At 49.1% G+C, this 24530-nt stretch overlaps 1 protein-coding gene across 1 annotated transcript in view; it reads right to left on the bottom strand.

Annotated features, from left to right (window-relative positions):
- LOC144507665 (adhesion G protein-coupled receptor E5-like) overlaps positions 1-21222 on the bottom strand; it is a 75517-nt gene extending 54295 nt beyond the window's left edge. Inside the window, exons 1-4 of the mRNA XM_078234822.1 lie at positions 21116-21222; positions 20264-20329; positions 9994-10113; positions 8195-8253 (exon numbers count right to left, since the gene is read on the bottom strand). Of these exons, the coding sequence (XP_078090948.1) occupies positions 8195-8253; positions 9994-10113; positions 20264-20329; positions 21116-21146 (276 nt within the window). The 5' untranslated portion in view covers positions 21147-21222. The remainder of the gene's footprint in view (positions 1-8194; positions 8254-9993; positions 10114-20263; positions 20330-21115) is intronic.
- Positions 21223-24530: the final 3308 nt, after the last annotated feature.

The raw sequence follows: 24530 nt of genomic DNA, 5'->3' as shown, positions 1-24530 counted from the left end.
AATTAAGGGATAGGGGGATGAAGTGTGAAAGAGAGAAACGGAGGAGGCAATCCGGCATTGAATGGAGGAGCAGGCTCGAGGGGCCGAATGGTCTACACTTGCTCCTATTTCTTATGTTCTTCAATATGCATTGTGGGCACAGCAGAAAAGGGGATGTGGTGCAAATGTTAATGAAAGACTTCAACAAACCTGAGTCCTAGATGCAGGATTAGGACAGTCACAAACTCAGGGGGAAGCCACGGACATAAAATGGTCGGCTGATCAGGGAAACATAGAAACCCTACAGTGCAGAAGGAGGCCATTTGGACCATCGAGTCTGCACCGACCACAATTCCACCCGTGCCCTATCCAAGTAATCCCACATATTTAATCCACTAATCCCTCCAACCTACGTATCCCGGGACACTGAGGGGCAATTTAGCATGGCCAATGCACTTAACCCACACATCTTTGGAGTGTGGGAGGAAACCAGAGCACCCGGAGAAAACCCACACAGACACGGGGAGAAAGTGCAAACTTGAGGGGCACCACTCCACATCAAGCGTGGCTGACCAGGAGTCTCTCCCCCTCGTACCACCAGCCACTGGCGCGTTTGGAAGGATTTTGCAGGTTGACACTCAACCTGTTTGGCCACGTTATAAACGCACCTTCCTTGGACATCAAGCCCTGGGGTGGGACTCGAACCCCCGGAGCTTCTGGTTCAGAGGCAGGGACACTAACCCACTGCGCCACAAACATTCTGTAATAAATCAAGGGCAAGTCAATGTGACTCAAGATGACAAGAGATTTGTTCATCAATAACTAATGTATTTACAACAAAAGATTAGACAGATTTGACAATGCGACTACACAACTCTCCCTCCAGGCTCCAACCACGGGACCTCCTCGATCCAGGACACGCACCCTTGTTCCCGATTGGCTCAGCTTCCCGTCTCAACACTGCATTGGGTCCAGCCCCAATGTGTGGAACGCCCTTAAAGGGGCCAGGCTACCACAAGCTCCAAGAGGAAGTTTGATGGATTTTTAAAAAAATGTATTTGCAGCATGCGGGCATCGCTGGCTAGACCAGCATTTATCCACCTACACTTGAGAAGGTGGTGGTGAGCTGTCTTTTTGAACTGGTGCAGTCCATGTGGTGTAGGAACACCAATGGCGCTGTCAGAATGCTACAGTGCAGAAGGAGGCCATTCGGCCCATTGAGTCTGCACCAACCACAATCTCACCCAGGCCCTCTCCCCGTAACACCACGTATTTACCCAGATACTAAGGGGCAATTTACCATAGCCAATCAGCCTAACCCGCACATCTCTGGAGTTAGGGAGGGACCCAGTGTCGATGAAGGAACGGCCGATATATTTCCAAGTCAGGATGGTGAGTGATTTGGAGGGGAACCTCCAGGTAGTGGAGTTCCCAACAAAAATAGAAAATGCTGGAAAATCTCAGCAGGTCTTCCAGCACCTGTGGGGAGAGAATAGAGCCAACGTTTCGAGTCTGGATGACCCTTCGTCAGAGTCCACTATGTTCATAGAATCCCTACAGTGCAGAAGGAGGCCATTTGGCCCATCAAGTCTGCGCTGACCACAATCCCACCAAGGCCCTATTCCTGTAACCCAACTTATTTTACCCTGACACTAAGGGGCAATTTAGCACGGCCAATCAACCTATCCCGCGCATCTTTGGACTGTGGGAGGAAACTGGAGCACCCGGAGGAAACCCACGCAGACACGGGGAGAGCGTGTAGACTCCGCACAGACAGTGACCCAAGCCGGGAATCGAACCCGGGACCCTGATGCTGTGAGGCAGCAGTGCTAACCACCGTGCTACCGTGCCGTCCACAATGTTGAAATCTTTCTGTACTTTCCAAGAAGGGCCATTAGCTCAGGATGTGGATCAATACCAAGTTGGCACATCTCCAACTCAGGAGCCCTACCAACACTGCATAGCATATACAAACATAACCCATTGATTGGACCATCTAAGACTCTGATGCATCTTTCTTTACCAACTGGGAGATCAGAGTGGCTCTCAGAAAATGTTGACTGCAAAACAAATCTCCAGCCACGTCTGCTTTGTACATTTATCTGCATTTAAACTGAAACAGATTGTGAATAAATTCTATTGCTGCATATTTCTGATGGCTTTAGTGCTTTGTTTGCTTACACGACCTGTTCATCCTCTTCATGTGGGTTCCCTGGGCATCTGAATTTCACCCTGCCCCACCTTAACTGTGGTTGCCGTCTTTACTTGGCTTCCGTTCTTGAGTTCTGGTTAAGCTGGGGAGTTTTATGTTGTTGCATTTCCTCTCAGTTTGCTCTGCGTTATTTGTTAACTGATCGGTGGGCAATTTCTACTCACAAGCCAGGGCCAAGGTGGTCTCACGTCTGGTTCAACTCCCACTCACAGAATCACTACAGCGCAGAAGAGGCCTTTTGGCCCATCGAGTCTGCACCGATGCATGAAATGCCCTGGCCTGCCCACCTAATCCCACTTGCCAGTACTTGGCCCAAAGCCCTGAATGTTATGGCGTGCCAAGTACTCATCCAGGTACTTTTTAAAGGATGTGAGGCATCCCGTCTCCACCGCCCTCCCAGGCAGCGCATTCCAGACCCTCACCACCCTCTGGGTCAAAGAGATTTTCCTCAAATCCCCCCTAAACTTAGTATAAAAGGCAGTTACCTGGGGGGTTCGATCTCTTTGTTTAACTGGAGTGAGAGTGGGGGAGAGAGTCTTAGCAGGAGTGCTGAGAGTAAGCTAAGAAGTGATTTAATTATTCATTTATTCATTTAAGGGTATTCCTAGTATATTTCGCGGGCTTTTTTCAGGGTTTTGAATTGAGGAAGTGAGGTCAGCTGAAGGGGATTCTGGGAGGTTGAGTCTTAGAATAAAAGGCAGTTACTTGGGGGGTTCGTCGGGAGCATAAAAAGCCGTCTGCACTATACAGCGGGCAGCGTCGGGAGCGGGCAGTGGAGTGAGTGGGGAGCAGAGTGTGCATTATAAAGGCTTTGGCTCACAGGGCTTGGGCTAAAAGGGCAAGGCAAGGCTAGTTATTTTTTACCCAACCCTATAAAGGATAAGGGCAGGTATGACTGATCGGCCAGTTCAGTGCTTCCGATGTGGGATGTGGGAGTTTCTGCAAACACCGAGCTTCCCAGAGGTTCACATATGTGCCAGGTGCGTGGAACTGCAGCTCTTGAGAGACCGTGTTAGGGAACTGGAGCTGCAGATCGCTGACCTTAGCCTAATCAGGGAAAATGGGAGAAAAATTGACAGCAGTTATAGGCAACTAGTTACACCGGAGCATCGGGAGAATGACACGTGGGTCACAGTTAGGAGGAGTAAAGGGCAGAAGGGTAAAGTACAAGGGAGGTCTCCAGAGGTGTCTCAAAATAGGAAGGGCTTGGTGACAGGTGTGAGAGGGGAGGGGAGTGGACAGTTAGAAGAAGGGTCACCTGTGGTTGTCCCACTCCAAAACAGGTACATTGTTTTAGATAGTGTGGAGGAGTGTGCCTCTCCAGGGGTAAGCCACAGTGACCAGGTCACTGGCACACAGTCAGGCTCTGTGGCCCGGAAAGGGAAGAGAGGGGTTAGGAGAGCGATAGTGGTGGGGGATGCGTCAGTTAGAGGGACAGACAGGCGATTCTGTGGGGGCGAACGGGACTCCAGGATGGTAGTCTGCCTACCTGGTGCTGGGGTCACGGATGTCTCCGAGCGGATAGGAGGCATTTTAAAAGGGGAAGATAAAGAAACGGATGTCATTATACACATTGGTGGAAATGACGTAGATAGGAAGAGTAGGGGGGTCCTAAGGGAGCAATTCAGGGAGTTGGGAAATAGGTTAAAAAGTAGGGTCACTAGGGTGGCCATCTCTGGGCTGCTCCCAATGCCTCGTGCCAGTGAGGATAAGAATAGGGAGTTGGTTCAAATGAATGCCTGGCTAAAGGACTGGTCCAGGAGGGAGGGCTTTATTTTCATAGACCAATGGGAGGTTTTCAGGAGAGGATGGCACCTGTACAAGAGGGAGGGGTCACAACTAAGTTGGAAGGGCACAAATATCCTGGCTGGGAGCTTTGCTAATGCAGTTCGGGGGGGTTTAAACTAGTGTGGCAGGGGGGTGGGGATCAAACTATTAGGTCTATAAGTGTGGTGGCTGGGGACGAGCTTGGGGCTGGGACAAGGCTGGCAAAGAAGAAGAGCACTCTGGGGGAGGACGACCTCACTGAGCCTGGGGGTCTGGAGTGCTTATACTTCAATGCAAGGAGCGTAGCAGGTAAAACAGACGAACTTGGGGCCTTAATGCGCACGAGGAATTTGGATGTGGTTGCGGTGACGGAGACTTGGTTGAAAGAGGGACAGGACTGGCAGCTGAATATTCCAGGGTACAAGTGTTTTAGGCGAGACAGAGGAGGGGCCAAAAGAGGTGGGGGAGTAGCGGTATTGGTTGGAGAGCATATTACAGCGGTGCAGAGGGAGGACAATTCGGAGGAGTCGTGTAGCGAGTCACTCTGGGTGGAGCTTAGAAACAGGAAAGGCGCAGTCACTATGTTGGGGGTGTACTACAGGCCCCCCAACAGCCCAAGGGAAGTGGAAGAATGGATATGTCAGGAGATACTGGATAGGTGCAGGAAATATAGGGTTGTTGTAGTGGGAGACTTCAATTTCCCTGGTATAGACTGGAAATCGCTGAGGGCAGGGACTCTGGATGGGGAGGAATTTGTAAAATGTGTACAGGAGGGTTCGTTGGAACAATATGTGGACAGCCCAACTAGAGAGGGGGCTATACTGGACCTGGTGCTGGGGAATGAACCCGGTCAGGTCTTCAAAGTTTTGGTCGGGGAACATGTGGCAAATAGTGACCACAATTCTGTTAGCTTTAGGATAGTGATGGAAAAGGATGAGTGGTGTCCCAAGGGTAAGGTGTTGGATTGGGGGAAGGCTAACTTTATTGGGATCAGGCAGAAATTGGCAGCTCTTGATTGGGAGAGGCTGTTTGAGGGTAAATCCACATCTGGTATGTGGCAGTCTTTTAAGGAATGGTTGTTAGGGCTACAGGACAAGCATGTGCCTGTAAAAAAGAAGGATAGGAAGGGTAGGATTAGAGAACCGTGGATAACCAGGGAAATTGAGGGACTGGTCAAAAGGAAAAGAGAGGCGTATGTTAGGTCCAAGCAGCTAAAAACGGAGGGAGCTCTGGAAGAGTATAATGAAAGTAGGAAAATACTCAAACGGGGAATTAGAAGAGCAAAAAGGGGTCACGAAATGTTCTTGGCAGACAGGATTAAGGAGAATCCCAAGGCATTTTATTCATACGTTAGGAACAAAAGGGTTGTAAGGGAAAAAATCGGACCTCTCAGGGACAAAAGTGGGGACTTATGCTTGGAGCCCAAAGAGGTAGGGGAGATCCTAAATGAATACTTTGCGTCGGTATTCACTAAGGAGAGGGATGTGTTGACTGGGAGTGTCTCGGAGGGGAGTGTTGAACCGTTGGAGAAAATCTCCATTACAAAGGAGGAAGTGTTAGGTTTGTTAGAGAATATAAAGACTGACAAATCCCCAGGGCCTGATGGAATCTATCCAAGGCTGCTCAGGGAGACGAGAGGTGAAATAGTTGGGCCTCTGACGCAAATCTTTGTCTCGTCACTGGACACAGGTGAGGTCCCAGAGGATTGGAGGATAGCCAATGTGGTCCCGTTATTTAAGAAGGGTAGGAAGGATAACCCGGGTAATTATAGGCCGGTGAGCTTGACGTCCGTGGTGGGGAAGTTGTTGGAGAAGATTCTTAAAGATAGGATGTATGCGCATTTAGAAAGGAATAAACTCATTAACGATAGTCAACATGGTTTTGTGAGAGGGAGGTCATGCCTCACGAACCTGGTGGTGTTTTTTGAAGAAGTGACCAAAATGGTTGACGAAGGAAGGGCCGTGGATGTTGTCTATATGGACTTTAGTAAAGCGTTTGACAAAGTCCCTCATGGTAGGCTAGTGAAAAAGGTTGGATCCCATGGGATAAAGGGGGAGGTGGCTAGATGGGTGGAGAACTGGCTTGGTCATAGAAGACAGAGGGTGGTAGTGGAAGGGTCTTTTTCCGGCTGGAGGCCTGTGGCTAGTGGTGTACCGCAGGGCTCTGTATTGGGACCTCTGCTGTTTGTGATTTATATAAATGATCTGGAAGAAGGAGTAACTGGGGTGATCAGTAAGTTTGCGGACGACACAAAACTGGCAGGACTTGCAGATAGTGAGGAACATTGTCAGAGGCTACAGAAGGATATAGATAGGCTGGAAATTTGGGCAAGGAAATGGCAGATGGAGTTCAATCCTGATAAATGCGAAGTGATGCATTTTGGTGGGAATAATGTAGGGAGGAGCTACACGATAAATGGAAGAACCATAAAGGGTGTAGAGACGCAGAGGGACCTGGGTGTGCAAGTCCACAGATCTTTGAAGGTGACGTCACAGGTGGAGAAGGTGGTGAAGAAGGCATATGGCATGCTTGCCTTTATAGGACGGGGCATAGAGTATAAGAGTTGGGGTCTGATGTTGCAGATGTATAGAACGTTGGTTCGGCCGCATTTGGAATACTGCGTCCAGTTCTGGTCGCCACACTACCAGAAGGACGTGGAGGCTTTGGAGAGAGTACAGAGGAGGTTTACCAGGATGTTGCCTGGTATGGAGGGGCTTGGTTATGAGGAGAGATTGGGGAAACTGGGGTTGTTCTCCTTGGAAAGACGGAGGATGAGGGGAGACTTAATAGAGGTGTATAAAATTATGAAAGGCATAGATAGGGTGAACGGTGGGAAGCTTTTCCCCGGGTCGGTGGTGACGTTCACGAGGGGTCATAGGTTCAAGGTGAAGGGGGGGAGGTTTAACACAGATATCAGAAGGACATATTTCACACAGAGGGTCGTGGGGGCCTGGAATGTGTTGCCGGGCAAGGTGGTGGAGGCGGACACACTGGGAACGTTTAAGACTTATCTAGACAGCTATATGAACGGAGTGGGAATGGAGGGATACAAAAGAGTGATCTAGTTTGGACCAGGGAGCGGCGCGGGCTAATTGTTCCTGGTTTCTCGTTTCAAGGCTTCATTCTACGATCATCTTGCTGGTGCCAGTACAGAGTGAGACTGCGGATAGTTGGGAACCTGTCTCGGGGGCAGGGGATTCATATGGTGTTCGTGGAAGTGGAAATGACTAGGGTTGGGAAGCATTTTCCGATCGGGGCCATTGTGATCTCCTGGACTCGTTTCGATCGCCTCAGGGGGTCGGAGAGGAATTTCCCAGATTTTTTTTTCCCCATATTGGCCCTGGGGTTTTTCACTCTGGGTTTTCGCCTCTCCCTGGAGATCACATGGTCTGGAATGGGGGGGTGGGGGTAAGTTAATAGGTTGTAATGAACAAAGCATCGTAGCTGTGAGGGACAGCTCGGTGGATAGGATATTGGTATGTAGATAGGCTGGAAAATTGGGTGGGGATCCTGGATTCAGGATTCAATCCTGGACCGGGGAGCGGCGCGGGCTTGGAGGGCCGAAGGGCCTGTTCCTGTGCTGTATTGTTCTTTGTTCTTTGTTCTTTGTTCTTTAAACCTCCCACCCCTCACTTTTAACTTGTGTCCCCTTGTAACTGACCCTTCAACTAAGGGGAACAGCTGCTCCCTATCCGCCCTGTCCAGGCCCCTCATAATCTTGAACACCTCAATCAGATCACCCCTCAGTCTTCTCTGCTCCAGAGAACAACCCAAGCCTACGCAATCTCCCCTCATAACTTCAACGTTCTATCCCAGGCAACATCCTGGTGAACCTCCTCTGCACCCCTTCCGAAGTGCTGGGGAACCGGGTTTGAATCCCACAGCGGCAGATGGTGAAATTTGAATTCAATACAATTAAGAATCTACTGATGACCATGAAACCATTGTCGGAAAAACTCATCTGGTTCACTAATGTCCTTTAGGGAAGGAAATCTGCCGTCCTTACCCGGTCTGGCCTACACGTGACTCCAGAGCCACAGCAATGTGTTTGACTCTTAAATGCCCTCAGGAATGGGCAATAAATGCTGGTACAGCCAGCGACGCCCACATCCCATGAACAAAGCAAAAAAAAGTGTTGGCCAAGATACTCAACAGAGATGAATCAGAAGCCTGAGCAAAGGGCTGGATAAAATATACATAGACACAGAATCGATCATAAGCACATCAGTGACATACCCGATCTGGCTTGCACTTTTCAGAGTTAATATCTTTCTTGATTGAAGGGCAGTCTATCTCTAAAAAGGAAACACAATCCAACAGTTAATCAGCTGGGCTTCATCTTAAAGGTTTTCCCAAGCAATGAAGAGAATTGAGATCATCACTTCCCAAGGGCCAATCCATCTCGCGCAAGATCATGTTTCTAGACGCGAAGATCTCCCATTGATCCCCGCAAGTCACTGTTCCTTCAGGTGACTTGGTAACCAGGAGACATGGTGGCATGGCGAGAGATGAGCCAGTTGGGGTGCCGGAAGTTGACCAAATAGCACATTCCCAATGAGGATTGGGTGCATTCCTGACGGAAGAAGGTAACTACGAAAGGGCAAGGGAATCGGACAGTAGGGGTAGTTCCTTCACACAGTCGGTACAGACCCTGATGGACTGAATGGCCTCTTCCTGTACTATGATAGAATCCCTACAGTGCAGAAGGAGGCCACTTGGCTCATCGAACCTGCACCAATAATGATCCCACCCAGGCCCTATCCCTGTAACCCCATATATTTACCATCCTAGTCCCCCTGACACCAATGGATAATTTAGCACGGCCAATCAACCTAACCCGCACATCTTTGGAGTGTGGGAGGAAAATGGAGCACCCGGAGGAAACCCACGCAGACACGGGGAGAACGTGCAAATTCTACACGGCCACCCAAGGCCGGAATTGAACCCAGGTCCTGGCTCTATGAGACAGCAGTGCTAACCACCATGCCACCCTTGTGTGCTCCAAGTCTTTTGCTAATAAAAGCCTATTTGTTCTTGCACACAAACTAGTCTTTGCTTGATTGATAGTGCATCACTTATTGAAGCCTTTTATTTGATCTATTTTGTCAATGGCTTTATGTTTATCTACATGGAATAATAAGGTATCAAGTGCTTATTGTTTCTGCGATTGATATTTTAAAAGACTGGTTGATTGACACTTTTAGAGGGTTATAGTAACAGCCGTTGAACCAAAGTAGTGAATGGCTTTTTTTAAAAGCCTTTTCGTACATGCCATTTTTACTATGAGGTTAATTTATTCTGTACAAAATGCAAACTGGATTAATGGGCATTGAAGTTGGCATGGAGAGTATGAGGGGCCATTGAGGGTAGGTGGAAGGATGAGGTGGGATGGTGCGCAGGTTATGAGGAGCCATTGAGGATAGGTGGGATGAGATGGGATGGTGCGCAGGTTATGAGGGGCCATTGAGGATAGGTGGAGGAAAGGGACGGGGTGTAATACAGGATATGAGAGGCCATTGAGGGTAGAGAGCCTATAACCACTTGTACCTGTCACTCTAACTGTGAAATGGCAGGCACCCCGCTGTGATAATGGATGGATACTGCAGGGACGCAGCGCTAATCTAGTAATGGAAACCCTGGGGCTAATATTAATGGACAGAGTGAAATAGCCAGCAATCTTAGTTTTAACACTCCAAATATGTCTTTTTCAAAGGTCTAAACAGCTTTTATTTAAAGATTTTTTTTTAAAGTGTAGGTGCCTTGAGGGATGCTTTATGTTTCAATCATTACTTTTTATTTTTGGACACAGGACCGGAGCCTCCAAGATAGGCCTCATCACATCTTCCGAGTCACCCACCATCCCCCCCCCCAACCCCACCCCCCCCCCACCACGCCCATTCAAGTCCACCCCATCCCACTGACATCCGGGCGGCCATTTTTAAAGGTTAGAGCTGGAAATTCCTCCTTCTCTGTGCGCCTAAAACTTCAATCCAGTTAATCCAGTGTTGATAAACCTGAACCAAGCAGTCCATTACCGATGCAGGATGTGGCGCCAAGTTTCTTTCCATCAATGCAGACACAGACGTAGTTTTTCTTTTTTGAGTAACATTTGGTGTTATTGGGACAACCCTTTTCCAATTCACAAAAATCTGGAGCTGTAGAAAAATAAAGAGAATACAATTCATTCCTAAGTTCAAACAGACGGATGCACGGTCCCCCCCTCCCCCCGCCTCCACCCCGTCCGCTACGATTCCCGTGGCGGGCGGGATGGGAAAACTCCCCCCATTATCTGAATGGTGAGGGATTGTAGAGCTCTGAGATGCAGAGGAATCTGGGTGTTCAAGTGCATGAATCAAAAAATGTACGCAGGTACAATAAGTAATGAGGAAAGCTAATACAATATTAAAGTAGGGAGGTTACACGTTTAGTTATACAGAGCACTGATTCGAACACATCTGGATTACTGTGCAATATTGGTCTATTTATTTAAAGAAAGATGTGAATGCATTGGAAGCAATCCAGAGAAGGTTTACCAAACCTGCCCAGGAATGGGCAGGTTGTCTTATGAGGAAATTTTGGAGAGGTTGGCTTTGTATCCACTGGAGTTTAGAAGAGTGAGACTCAATTTAATCAAAACCTTTAAGATCCGGAGGGGTATTGACAGGGTGGACGTGGAGAGGATGTTTCCTCTTGTGGAAGAATCTAGAACTAGGGGGCTCACTGTTTAAAATTAAGGGGGTCGCCCATTTAAGACGGAGATGAGAGGTGGAGTTCTTCAATGTTGTACGCCCAGCGAGAATGGAGAACTGGGCGCTCAGCCAGATCCCCATTCACAGCGGCGGGACCGGATAATCCCAGCCGCGGGCGGGACCGGATAATCCCGGCCAAGGAAAAGCTTTCTCTCTCAGAGGGTGGTTAGTGTCTGGAACACTCTCGTCCTCAGAAGGCAGTGGGAGCAGAGTCTTTGAATATTTTTGAGGCAGAGCGAGACAGACTCTTGACTAACGAGCGGGTGAAAGGTTATCGGGGGTGAAAGGTCATGAGGGGTCGGCAGAAATGTGGGGTTGAGGTTCCAGTCAGTTCAGTCATGATGTTATTGAATGGCGGAGCAGGCTCGATGGGCCGGGTGGCCTTCTCCTGCTACTTGTTTGAATGTTTAACTCTGATGAAACATTTTGGTTCCCTTGGTTGACGTAATTTGTGAAATAATCCCTCAGAGGCCGGTGTCTGTTCACCAGATTCCCTTTATTTATAAACTCAATTCCACTCCTAAGAGCACATTAGGTGCAAATTCAGAATCCAGAGTGTCAGTAGCCCAGACGCTCCTCAATATATATACATATATATACAGAGGCGAGGCTCCCTGATTGGGCAGGCAATCATTACCTCAATCAGGAAGCTCATACTCTAAGAGGCCTACCTCATGGGCCTCGTTGAGGTCATTACAGGTTGCTTTGGCTGTGCACAGTCTTCAGAGGAGCAGTGTCTGCCTTCCTCCAACCCATTTGGGCATTTCTAATCATTATTTTGTCATGTGATTATCTGATTTGATTTGATTTATTATTGTCACACGTATTAGTATACAGTAAAAGGTATTATTTCTTGTGCGGTGTACAGACAAAGCATACCGTTCATAGAGAAGGGAAGGAGAGGGTGCAGAATGTTGTGTTACAGTCATAGCTAGGGTGTAGAGAAAGATCAACTTAATGCGAGGTCGGTCCATTCAAAAGTCTGATGACAGCAGGGAAGAAGTTGTTCTTGAGTCGATTGGTACGTGACCTCAGACTTTTGCATCTTTTTCCCGAAGGAAGAAGGTGGAAGAGAGAATGTCCGATTTACGTGGGGTCCTTAATTATGCTGGCTGCTTTGCCGAGGCAGCGGGAAGTGTAGACAGAGTCAATGGATGGGAGGCTGGTTTATGGAATGGATTGAGCTACATTCACGACCTTTTGTAGTTCCTTGCGGTCTTGGGCAGACCAGGAGCCATACCAAGCTGTGATACAACCAGAAAGAATGCTCTCTATGGTGCATCTGTAAAAGTTGGTGAGAGTTGTAGCTGACATGACAAATTTTCTTAGTCTTCTGAGAAAGTAGAGGAATTGGTGGACTTTCTTAACTATAGAGTCGGCATGGAGGGACCATAGAAATCAGAGAATCATAGAAACCCTACAGTGCAGAAAGAGAGCATTCAGCCCATTGAGTCTGCACCGACCACAATCCCACCCAGGCCCTACCCCCATATCCCTACATATTTACCCACTAATCCCTCTCACCTACGCATCGTAGGACACTAAGGGGCAATTTTTTAACATGGCCAATCAACCTAACCCGCACATCTTTGGACTGTGGGAGGAAACCGGAGCACCCGGAGGAAACCCACGCAGACACGAGGAGAATGTGCGAACTCCACACAGACAGTGACCCAAGCCGGGAATCGAACCCAGGTCCCTGGAGCTGTGAAGCAGCAGTGCTAACCCACTGTGCTACCGTGCCGCCCTTGGACAGGTTGTTGGTGATCTGGACAGCTAAAAACTCTCAACTCTTTCTACTTCGTCCCCATTGATGTAGACAGGGGCATGTTCTCCACTATGCTTCCTGAAGCCAATTAATAGCTTTTTCGTATGGTTGACATTGAGCGAGAGATTATTGTTGCCGCACCAGTTCACCAGATTCTCTGTCTCATTCCTGTACTCTGTCTCATCATTGTTTGAGATCTGACCCACTACGGTGGTGTCGTCAGCAAACTTGAAAATGGAATTGGAGGGGAATTTGGCCGCACAGTCATTGGTGTATAAGGAGTATAGTCGGGGGCTGAGAACACAGCCTTGTGGGGCACCGGTGTTGAGGATGATCAGGCCTGTAGAGAGAGGATGGAGGTAGATTTTGTTCTCATCCAGTCTTTTTAATCTCCACTGCAAAAGTGATGATCAAACATTTTTTATTCATTCGTGGGACATGGGCGTCGCTGGCTGGGCCAGCATTTATTGCCCATCCCTAGTTGCCTTTGGAGGGCTGTTGAGAGTCAACCACATTGCTGTGGCTCTGGAGTCACATGTAGGCCAGACCGGGTAAGGACGGCAGATTTCCTTCCCTAAAGGGACATTAAAGTTTCAAATTTGGAAGTATATTTATTAGTGTCACAAGTCGGCTTACATTAACACTGCAATGAAGTTACTGTGAAAATCCCCTAGTCGCCACACTCCGGCCCTTGTTCGGGTACACTGAGGGAGAATTTAGCACGGCCAATGCATCTAACCAGCACGTCTTTGGGAGGAAACCGGAGCACCCGGAGGAAACCCACGCAGACACGGGGAGAACGTGCAAACTGCACACAGACAGTGACCCAAGCCGGGAATCGAATACTGGTGCTGTGAGTGCTATGCCACCGTGCTGCCCCATTAGTGAACCAGATGGGTTTTTCAGACAATCGACAATGGTCATCAGTAGATTCTTAATTCCAGATATTTTTTATTGAATTCAAATTCCACCATCTGCTGTGGCGGGATTCGAACCCGGGTCCCCAGAACATTAGTTGAGTTCTGGTTAATAGTCCAGCGATAATACCACTAGACCATCGCCTCCCTTTTTAAGCGCACTTTTTTTGGATAGAATTGATGCATTGAGATGCACTGATCTGTATCTGCTGCTTTGACCGAGTGAACTTGCACACCGGAGGACTTGTTGCATGCACCAGGGAGATGTTTCAGGCAATGGCTCAGGACAAGATATCCTGTTTTGCCACAACCGGAAGGACATGCGTTAGAACTTTGTTATTGTACAATACAAGGGTTGCATATGAAAAAGACTTCAAAACGCAATTACGAGAAGTGAGGGATCCGGACAGTTATGCAACGTGTTTGCGTAACTCAGCAGGAGAACATTGCGAAACAGAGGTCAGGGAGTAATCTACAGGCAAGCACATCAAATTTGATTGAAATTATTGGAGCAACTTGCTCATCCGGCGCCCTGGCTGGGTTTGTTTTCCCTGGAGCAGAGGAGGTTGAGGGGGGGTGGGGGGGGGGGGGGGAATCTGATAGAGGTATACAAAATTCTGAGAGGTGGGTTAGATGGTAAGAATCTTTTCCCCCATGAGAGAGGAATCAAGACCAGAGAGCAGAGGTTTAAACTGAGGAGCAAATGGTTTGGAGTAGGATCTGAGGAAAGGTCTTTCAACCCAGAGGGTGGTGGAAATATCGAACGCGCTGCCTGAGCACCCCCGTCCTAAGGTGGCACGGTGGCACAGTGCTTAGCACTGCTGCCTCGCAGCGCCAAGGGCCCGGGTTCAATTCTGGCCTTGTCTGTGTGGAGTTTGTACGTTCTCCCATGTTGGCATGGGTTTCCTCCGGGACCTCCAGTTTCCTCCCACAATCCAAGGATGAGCAGGTTAGGTGGATTGGCCATGCTAAGTTCTCCCTTAGTAACCAAAGATGTGCAAGTTAGGTGGATTGGCCATGGTAAATTGCCCCTTAGTGTCCAAAGAGTTGTGGGTTAGGGAGACTGGCCATGTTAAATTGTCCCTTAGTATCCAAAGATGTGCAGGTTAAGTGGATTGGCCAGGTTAAATTGTCCCTTAGTGTCCAAAGATGCACAGGTTAGGTGGACAGGCCATGCTAAATTGTCCCTTACTGTCCAAAGATGTGCAGGCTAGATGGATTGGCCATGCTAAATTGCCCCTTATTGTCCAAAGAGTTGTGGGTTAGGGAGACTGGCCATGTTAAATTGTCCCTTAGTATCCAAAGATGCACAGGTTAGGTGGATTGGCCATGCTAAATTGTCCCTTACTGTCCAAAGATATGCAGGCTAGATGGATTGGCCATGCTAAATTGCCCCTTAGTGTCCAAAGATGTGCAGGTCAGGTGGATTGGCCATGTTAAATTGCCTCTTAGTGTCCAAAGATGTGCAGGTTAGGTGGATTGGCCATGCTAAATTGCCCCTTAGTGTCCAAAGATGTGCTGGTTAGGTGGATTGGCCATGCTAAATTGCCCCTTGATGTCCGGAGATGTGTAGGTTAGATGGATTGGCCATGCTAAATTGTCCCTTAGTGTCCAAAGATGTGCTGCTTAGGTGGATTGGCCATGCTAAATTGCCCCTTGGTGTCCTGAGATGTGTAGGTTAGATGGATTGGCCATGCTAAATGCGTGGTGTTACGGTGTTGAGCAGGCGGGTGAGCCGGGGTAAGATGCTCTTTCGGAGATTTGGTGCACTTGATGGGCCGAATGGCTTCCTTCTGCACTTTAGGGATTCTATGGAGAAGGGTGGTGGAGGCAGATACTCTCAGAAGCAAGTGGATGAATACTTAAATCGCCAAGTCATAGCAGGCTATGGGACCTAGTGCTGGGAAACGGGATGAGCACGAATTGTTATTTGATGGTGGGCATAGACATAGTGGGCCGAATGGCCTATTTCTGTGGGGTAGGAACTCTCTAACAGCCTGGAAAGGCCAATCATCTGTGGAATGTAGAACCTGCCTGATTTTCCATGACACCGGGGTTAAATTATGAAGACGTGTTGCTCCAGTTCCCTCAGGTGGGGTATGGGACTCCAAACCTTCTGAGTCAGAAGGCATGAGAGCTATCAACTGAGCCACCGCGGACCCTTTAGATAAAGCCATTTGTCGTGACTCACTTTCTGTGGAGTTTCAGCTGCTCTTCTGCCTATGTTTCCAATGGAATGCCCAAGAATTCCAATGGAAAATCATCCCCTGAAATCTTTATTATCCAGTTGAACATGGAGAGGGAAACATTCAAGGTTGATGAGGGTGTTTTTTGACAATGTAGCAATCCCTCAATGGCGGACATGATACAGAACGCCAGGGATCACAGGGAATGACTAGTCCTGTGCACTGTGCCCCCTTTCGCAAGTGACCCCATAACCCTTCCTCTCAGAGGAGAATCCAACGGACTTTTTTTTATTAGTGTCACAAGTCGGCTCACATTAACACTGCAATGAAGTTACTGTGAAAATCCCCGGGTCGCCACACTCCGGTGCCTATTGGGGAACACTGAGGGGGAATTTAGTTTTTGGTCACCTGGACAAGGGAGAAGGGGAGGAGAAAGGAGAAATGGTTTTTGCACAGTGAGATATCAGAATCCTGAGATGGAGGTGGAACAAGATTAAATGGCACCTTTCGAAAAGGAATTAGAGATGGTGAGTAAAGGAACCGAGAATCGAGAAGGGACTCTCTACATGGGAGAGTCGGAGGATTTGGGTAGTTTTTTTAGAAGAGTTAGGATAGTCACAATGAGTCAAATAACCTCATTTTATGAAGATTCTATGGCCCAATCGCAAAGGGGGTGTAAAATATCACGAGAATCCCAAAGCATGATTTACACCGGCGGGATTTTTATTTATTGGTCTCGCAAGTAGGCTTACATTAACACTGCAATGAAGTTACTGTGAAAATCCCAGAGTCGCCACACTCTGGCGCCTGTTCGGGTACACTGGGGGAGAATCTAGCACGGCCAATGTACGTCTTTCGGATTGTGGGAGGAAACCGGAGGACCCGGAGGAAACCAACGCAGACACGGGGAGAACGTGCAAACTCCACACAGGCAGTGACCCGAGCTGGGAATCGAACCTGGGTCCCTGGCGCTGTGAGGAAGCAGACTGTGCCACTGTGCCGCCCTGATTTCCTGTTGCGACTGCCACCTCCCCAACACCCCCCCCCCCCCCCCCAACTCACCCTCCACCAATGACCCAATAGGAGTCCCGACGTGGGGAAGCCCACTGCAATAGATTTGCATCTTAGTTCAGGTGGGTGCACCATTCAGGGGGGAGAGAGAGATGCCCAGCATTGCCCCAGGGCACTGCCAGGTGACAGTGCCAGGGGACAGTGCCGGGGTGGTGGGGCGTCCCGTGCCAGGGGGAGGGAGGGTGGATGTTCCACGCCAGGGCGGGGAAATGTTCCATCGGTTGGGGGGGAGGAGTGTTCCATGGGGGTGTGTTCTGTGGTGGGGTTAGGTGGGCCCTTTCAAAGCAGCACTCCAATCTTTTAAAACTTAAGTTACTGTCACGCCAGTGCCTGATTAACATGTTACATTCTGAAATCCACCCCTTCACTCTTTTCTGGCTTTCGGCCGTAAAATATGGCGGGGAAAGGCGCCAATGAGGCTGGCAGCTTCCACGCTGTTTTTCCCACCCGTTCGTGCCACTCTGTCAAAAAAAGGGAAGATTCCGTCCCTCGATTCTACAATAACAAGTGAGTCTCTGTAGGCAGGCAAGGTGCCCAGAGGTCGACCAAAGTTCCCCGATCTCGCACGCTCCACCACCGATGCCAGCAAGAATGGAGAATTTGGTGCTCAGCCAGATCTCTGTTCACTGCAACAGGACTGAACACTGTATTGTGTACAGTTTTGGATTGTGTACAGTTTTGGATTGTGTACAGTTTTGGATTGTGTACAGTTTTGGATCGTGTACAGTTTTGGATTGTGTACAGTTTTGGATTGTGTACAGTTTTGGATTGTGTACAGTTTTGGATTGTGTACAGTTTTGGATCGTGTACAGTTTTGGTCACCTAGTTACAGGAAGGATGTAAATAAGATTGAAAGAGTGCAGGGAAGGTTCACAAGGATGTTGCCGGGACTTGAGAAGCTGAGTTACAGAGAGAGATTGAATAGGTTGGGACTTTATTCCCTGGAGCGTAGAAGATTGAGGGGAGATTTGATAGAGGTGTATAAGATTTTGATGGGTATAGATAGAGTGAATGCAAGCAGGCTTTTTCCACTGAGGCTAGGGGAGAAAAAAAACCAGAGGGCATGGGTTAAAGGTGAAAGGAGAAAAGTTTAAAGGGAATATTAGGGGGGGCTTCTTCACACAGAGAGTGGTGGGAGTGTGGAATGAGCTGCTGGGTAAAGTGGTAAATGTGGGGTCACTTTTAACACTTAAGAAAATCTTAGATGGGTTCATGGATGAGAGGGGTGTGGAGGGATATGGTCCAAGTGCAGGTCAGTGGGACTAGGCAAAAAATGGTTAGGCACAGACAAGAAGGGCCAAAAGGCCTGTTTCTGAGCTGTAATTTTCTATGGTTCTATGGTTCTGTGGACTGAAGAATCCCAGCCCAGGGCAAGGTCGGTGAATCCTGGCCAATATTTCTTTCAATATACCGCTGGAATATTGTGAGCATTGTTGGACACCATATCGAAGGAAGGATGTGCTGGCCTTGGAGAGGGTCCAGAGGAGGTTCACAAGAATGATCCCTGGAATGAAGAGCTTGACATATGAGGATTGTCTGAGGACTCTGGGTCGATACTCGATGGAATTTAGAAGGATGGGGTGGGGGGATCTCATCGAAACTTACAGAATACTGAAAGGCCCGGATAGAGTGGACGTGGGGAAAATGTTTCCATTAGTAGGAGAGACTCGGATCCGAGGGCACGGCCTCAGAGTAAAGGGACGACCCTTTAGAACCGAGATGTGGAGGAATTTCTTCAGCCAGAGAGTGGTGAATCTGTGGAATTCATTGCCGCAGAAGGCTGTGGAGGCCGGGTCATTGAGTGTATTTAAGACAGAGATAGATAGGTTCTTGATTGGTAAGGGGGTCAAAGGTTATGGGAAAAAGGTGGGAGAATGGGGTTGAGAAACTTATCAGCCATGATGGAATGTCGGAGCAGACTCGATGGGCTGAATGGCCTAATTCTGCTCCTATATCTTAAACCGGGAGCCGAGTAGCTCAGTTGGCTTTAGCGCACGGTTCAGAATAATGGCAACAGCTCAGTCACAGTCCTGTTCTGACTACACTTCGGACCTGCCTCCTCTCCCTGGACACCACCCCCCTCCCTCCCCGTACCCTTCACCATCCAGAACCAACTCCCCTCACCCTCTCCTCCACCCCAAGGGTCGAAGACAAAGACAAACTGACAACCAATTACCAACGAAACCTCTCAGGATGACTCAGCACACCCTGAGCCAAGGACCATTTGGGAAGAACACTCCTGAAGGAATAAGTGGGCATCACGGTGGCACAGTGGGTTAGCACTGCTGCCTCACAGTGCCAGGGACCCGGGTTCGATTCCCGGCTTGGAGTCGCTGTCTGTGCCGAGTTTGCACGTTCTCCCCGTGTCTGCGTGGGTTTCCTCCGGGTGCTCCGGTTTCCTCCCACAGTCTGAAAGGCGTGCTAGTTCGGATGCATTGGCCGTGCTAAATTCTCCCTCAGTGTACCCGAACAGGTGCCGGAGTGTGGCGACGAGGGGATTTTCACAGTAACTTCATTGCAGCGTTAATGTCAGCCTACTTGTGACACTAATAAATAAGCTTATAAAAATAAAGTGGGGATAAATGTTGAAACTAAAATTTGCTGTCTTATGAGGCTGAGGTGTTAGTTGAGGATTTAAAAGATCATTGTAACTATCAAAAACATACCTGCTCTGATTTATATGGGGTTTTTTTCTTATTCATCCATGGGACATGAAGGTCGCTGGCTGGGCCAGCACTTACTGCCTGTCCCCAATTGTCCTTGAACTGAGTGGCTCGCTGGACCATTTCAGAGGGCAGTTGAGAGTCAACCACATTGCTGTGGCTCTGGAGTCACATATAGGCCAGACCGGGTAAGGACGGCAGATTTCCTTCCCTAAAGGACATTAGTGAACCAGATGGGTTCTTCCCACAATGGTTTCATGGTCATCAGTAGATTCTTAATTTTTTTAATCGAATTCAAATTCCACTATCTGCCGCGGTGGGATTCGAACCTGGGTCCCCAGAACATTAGGTGAGTTTCTGGATTAATAGTCTAGCGATAATACCCACTCGGCCATCGTCTCTGCTGCTTGAGGGAGTTGGAAAGCTGAGACCTCAAACTTGGTTTGTTCTCACTGGAGCGACAGAGGTTGGGGGGCGACCTGATAGAAGTCTACAAGATTATGAGAGGCATGGACAGAGTGGATAGTCAGAAGCTTTTCCCCAGGGTGGAAGAGTCAATTACTCGGGGGCACAGGTTTAAGGTGCGAGGGGCAAGGTTTAAAGGAGATGTACGGGGCAGATTTTTTACACAGAGAGGGGGCCTGGAACTCGTTGCCGGGGGAAGTAGTGGAAGCGGATACGGTAGTGACTTTTAAGGGGGCGCCTTGACAAGTACATGAATAGGATGGGAATGGAGGGATATGGCTCCCGGAAGGGTAGGGGGTTTTAGTTCAGTCGGGCAGCATGGTCAGTGCAGGCTTGGAGGGCCGAAGGGCCTGTTCCTGTGCTGTAATTTTCTTTGTTCTTTTTCAAGAAAAGCCTCAACTGTCAGAGTTTTCATGTGGCCAAGATGGAAACGTTGCATTGGAACAATAACACCACAGTTTTTAATCAAGATTGTTTGATACTTACCCGGAGTCGTAACCTGATAGATATTGTCAGCGTAAACAAGGCTCCAGTGTATACAAATGCTGAGTACTGTTAATAGATGAGGGGCGAAAAGAGACAGAATTTAACATTAGACATGTGTAGTTTAACAGTTGTTTTATGCATTTTTATCTTGCCAGCAGTCGATGCAAAAATTAATCTAATGATGGGGGGGACGCAGTGAGTCTTATTAAACTGCAAAACATTATTTTCTTTTCATAGAATCTCTATTTGGTCCATCGATCCTGCACTGACCATAATCCCACACAGGCCTTATCCCATTAACTCCATATCTTTATCCTGCTAATCCCCTTGTCACTACGGGGCAATTTAGCACGGCCAATCCACCTAACCCGCACATCTTCGGAGTGTGGGAGGAAACCGGAGCCCCCGGAGGAAACCCACGCAGACACGGGGGAGAATGTGCAGATTCCCACACAGACGGTCACCCGAGCCGGGAATCGAACCCTGGTCCCTGGCGCTGTGAGGCGGCTAACCACTGTGCCACCCCACGGGCATGATGTCCAAGCGTGCGTCCAACTCAAAACCCTTCGCCTGGGTAGTGGCGGGAGGGGGGTTAAGTTAAATGGAATCTCTCTCTTGATAAAAGCAAATTACTGCGGATGCTGGAATCTGAAACCCAAAGAGAAAATGCTGGAAAATCGCAGCAGGTCTGGAAGCATCTGTAAGGAGAGAAAAGAGCTGACGTTTCGAGTTCAGACGACCCTCCGTGAAAGTCTATCAATCCATTGGATCCACCTGCTTTTTCCCTGACCTCACCTAACCACGAATAAGCATCTTGACTTGCCAGGAACACTTTTGCCTGCCGGGACTTACTCAGGAACGGTTGGAGTTGAGCTGTGTTCATCTTGCTGGTCTCAGAGTCTCTCAGAGGTCAATAAGGCGTGCGTAGCAACCTCCCCTCAACAGCACTTGCAGATCTCATCTCCTCAAGCTGGTGGTTGGGCAGATATCATCACAATGCAGGAAGGAACTGCAGCGCAATATATCTCCAACCAACACCCTCATCACAAGATGTTCGTTCCCCTCTGTCTCAACTCAGTGTAATTTGGATAAATGTGAGGTTATCCACTTTGTTGGAAGTGAGAAGATGTGGGAGTGAATCCACGCATTCCTAGAATCATAGAATCCCTATAGTACAGAAGGAGGCCATTCAGCCCATTGAGTCTGTACCGACCACAATCCCACCCAGGCCCTATTCCTGTAACTATCATTAACCTGATAATCCCCTGGACATTAGGGTCGATTTATCATAGAATCCTTATAGTACAGAAGAAGGCCATTCAGCCCATTGAGTCTGCACCGACCACAATCCCACCCAGGCCCTATTCCCATAACCCTACACATTTACCCTGCTAATTCCCCCGATGCTATGGGGCAATTTATCATGGCCAATCAACCTAACCCGCACATCTTTGGATTGTGGGAAGAAACCGGAGCACCTGGAGGAAACCCACGCAGACACGAGGAGAACATGCAGACGCAGCACAGACAGTGACCCAGAATCGAACCCGGGTCCCTGGCACTGTGAGGCAGCAGTATGAACCGTTGTGCCACCATGGTGGCCAATGGACCTAACCTGCACATCTTTACCCTGCTAATCCCCTTGTCAGTACGGGGCAATTTAGCATGGCCAATCCACCTAATCCACACATCTTTGGGCTGTGGGAGGGAACCAGAGCACCCGGAGGAAACCCACGCAGACGCGGGGAGAATGTGCAAACTCCACACAGACAGTGACCCAAGCCGGGAATCGAACCCGGGTCCCTGGCGCTGTGAGGCAGTGGTGCTAACCACTGTGCCACCATGCATGTAAAATGCAGCCCTTTGTTTTGAGTCTGTGAACACCACCCCCCCCAACCTCATCAGGACTGGGAAAAGTTTCAAAGATGTAGTGGCCAGGAATGTTGCCCCCCCCGCTCCCCCCACCACCCCTCCCCACCCCTGTTGCATGATCTGTGGTGGCAGAGATGGCCCACATTGGACAGCATCTGGGTCTTCCAGTCCCTCTGCTCTCAATGGTTTTCCCAGTGTTGGCACTCCACATCATGACCCACCATTGCCAGGGGAACCGTGGCGGGGGTGGGGTGGGGGTTGGGAGGGTGGGCAGCGGTCACCATCAGCAGGGCTGGAAGATTCAGCCAGACCGGAAGGACTGGTAAATGGGTTCGGAGCGGAGGAATGGTTGGGGACACAGGAGAGGAGTGACAGGGTGGAGGACAGGAGAGATTGGATGAGTCAGAAGAGTTAGTCCTCCAGGGCCAAAGAGGACGGTGATGGGGCAAGAGAAGACACAAAGGAACAAGAGGCGAGCCGAGGGAAAAAATAGGAAGAGAAAAACCTCCTCCTCCAGCCCTTGGAAACCCTCCCCCAAATCCGTTCTCCTGTGCCTTTCCTTTGCCCGCGTTCTTGACTCAGGGATTCACTTGATAGACCTCAGCCTCTCTCCCTCTCGTTCCCCTCCTCTCACAGGGCAATGCTTAAATCCAACCACTCCGGCCAAGCTCTGGCCCGCCTGCCCGTGATTGTGTCGAGTAACGCTCCTGTGAAATGTGAAACGGTGCTATATAAATGCAATGTCATTGACTCTCAGGGCAGCCTACAAGTCCAGTCAGTAACATGTTCCCTCAATAACATATCAAAGTATTCAAATGCAGCTCAAACAAATTATTTACCACAATAGATTTGGTTCATACACCACTTTATGAGGACATATTGGAAAATGTGGCCACAACCGGGTGGCACGGTAGCACAGTGGTTAGCACTGCTGCTTCACAGCTCCAGGGTCCCGGGTTCGATTCCCGGCTCGGGTCACTGTCTGTGTGGAGTTTGCACATTCTCCCCGTGCCTGCGTGGGTTTCCTCCGGGTGCTCCGGTTTCCTCCCACAGTCCAAAGATGTGCGGGTTAGGTTGATTGGCCAGGTTAAAAATTGCCCCTTAGAGTCCTGGGATGCGTAGGTTAGAGGGATTAGTGGGTAAATATGTGGGGGTAGGGCCTGGGTGGGATTGTGGTCGGTGCAGACTCGATGGGCCGAATGGCCTCCTTCTGCACTGTAGGGTTTCTATGATTTCTTTCTATGAACCTTGGTAATAGAGTTAGTTTTTGAGGAACATTGCGAATGTTAGCTGAAGTTTGGAAGTGGGAAGATGTAGGAGAGACTCGGATCCGAGGGAGCAGCCTCAGAGTAAAGGGACAACCCTTTAGAACCGAGATGAGGAGGAATTTCTCCAGCCAGAGGGTGGTGAATGTGTGGAATTCATCGCCACAGAGGAGGCCGGGTCATTGAGTTTATTTAAGACAGGAATAGATAGGTTCTTAATTGGTAAGGGGGTCAAAGGTTACGGGAAAAAGGTGGGAGAATGGGGATTGAAAAACTTATCAGCCATGATTGAATGGTGGAGCAGCCTCAGTGGGCTGAATGGCCTAATTCTGCTCCTGTATCTTATGTTCTAAGTCACCGATAGCCTCTCTCAGCTAGTCTCACGTAAAGTGGTGTATGAACCAAATCTATTGTGGTAAATAATTTGTTTGAGCTGCATTTGAATACTTTGATATGTTATTGAGGGAACATGTTACTGACTGGACTTGTAGGCTGCCCTGAGAGTCAATGACATTGCATTTATATAGCACCGTTTCACATTTCACAGGAGCGTTACTCGACACAATCACGGGCAGGCGGGCCAGAGCTTGGCCGGAGTGGTTGGATTTAAGCATTGCCCTGTGAGAGGAGGGGAACGAGAGGGAGAGAGGCTGAGGTCTATCAAGTGAATCCCTGAGTCAAGAACGCGGGCAAAGGAAAGGCACAGGAGAACGGATTTGGGGGAGGGTTTCCAGGGGCTGGAGGAGGAGGTTGCGGAGACAGGAAGGGGAGGGGTGGGAACACTAGGATAAGAGTTTTACAGCTGAGATGTTACTAGTCTGGGAGTGGTGGGAACAAACGACACTTCCCTCTGAAATCGAGTCTTGGGTTGCGTTTTCTATCTGTTCCTCACATCGACGTCTCAGGACATATTGCATTTCCTTCCTCTTTGCCTCTGCTTTTGCCCGTACAACTGAGAGTTACGCTGCCCCGTTTTAACCCGGTAGGAACAGGCCAGTTTTGGCTGGGGGTCACGCAAACGTTGGATGCCCCTCGCGCTTTTACACTCGAGGGGCAATTGAACGTAAGGTTCTGTGAGGAGGGATTGAGGCCTTTTCTACTTTTGCCTCGCTCAGCACGGTGGCACAGTG

Source organism: Mustelus asterias, chromosome 19 (assembly GCF_964213995.1).
Source record: "Mustelus asterias chromosome 19, sMusAst1.hap1.1, whole genome shotgun sequence".
Taxonomy (NCBI): domain Eukaryota; kingdom Metazoa; phylum Chordata; class Chondrichthyes; order Carcharhiniformes; family Triakidae; genus Mustelus; species Mustelus asterias.
This window is presented reverse-complemented; position numbering and strand designations above follow the sequence as displayed.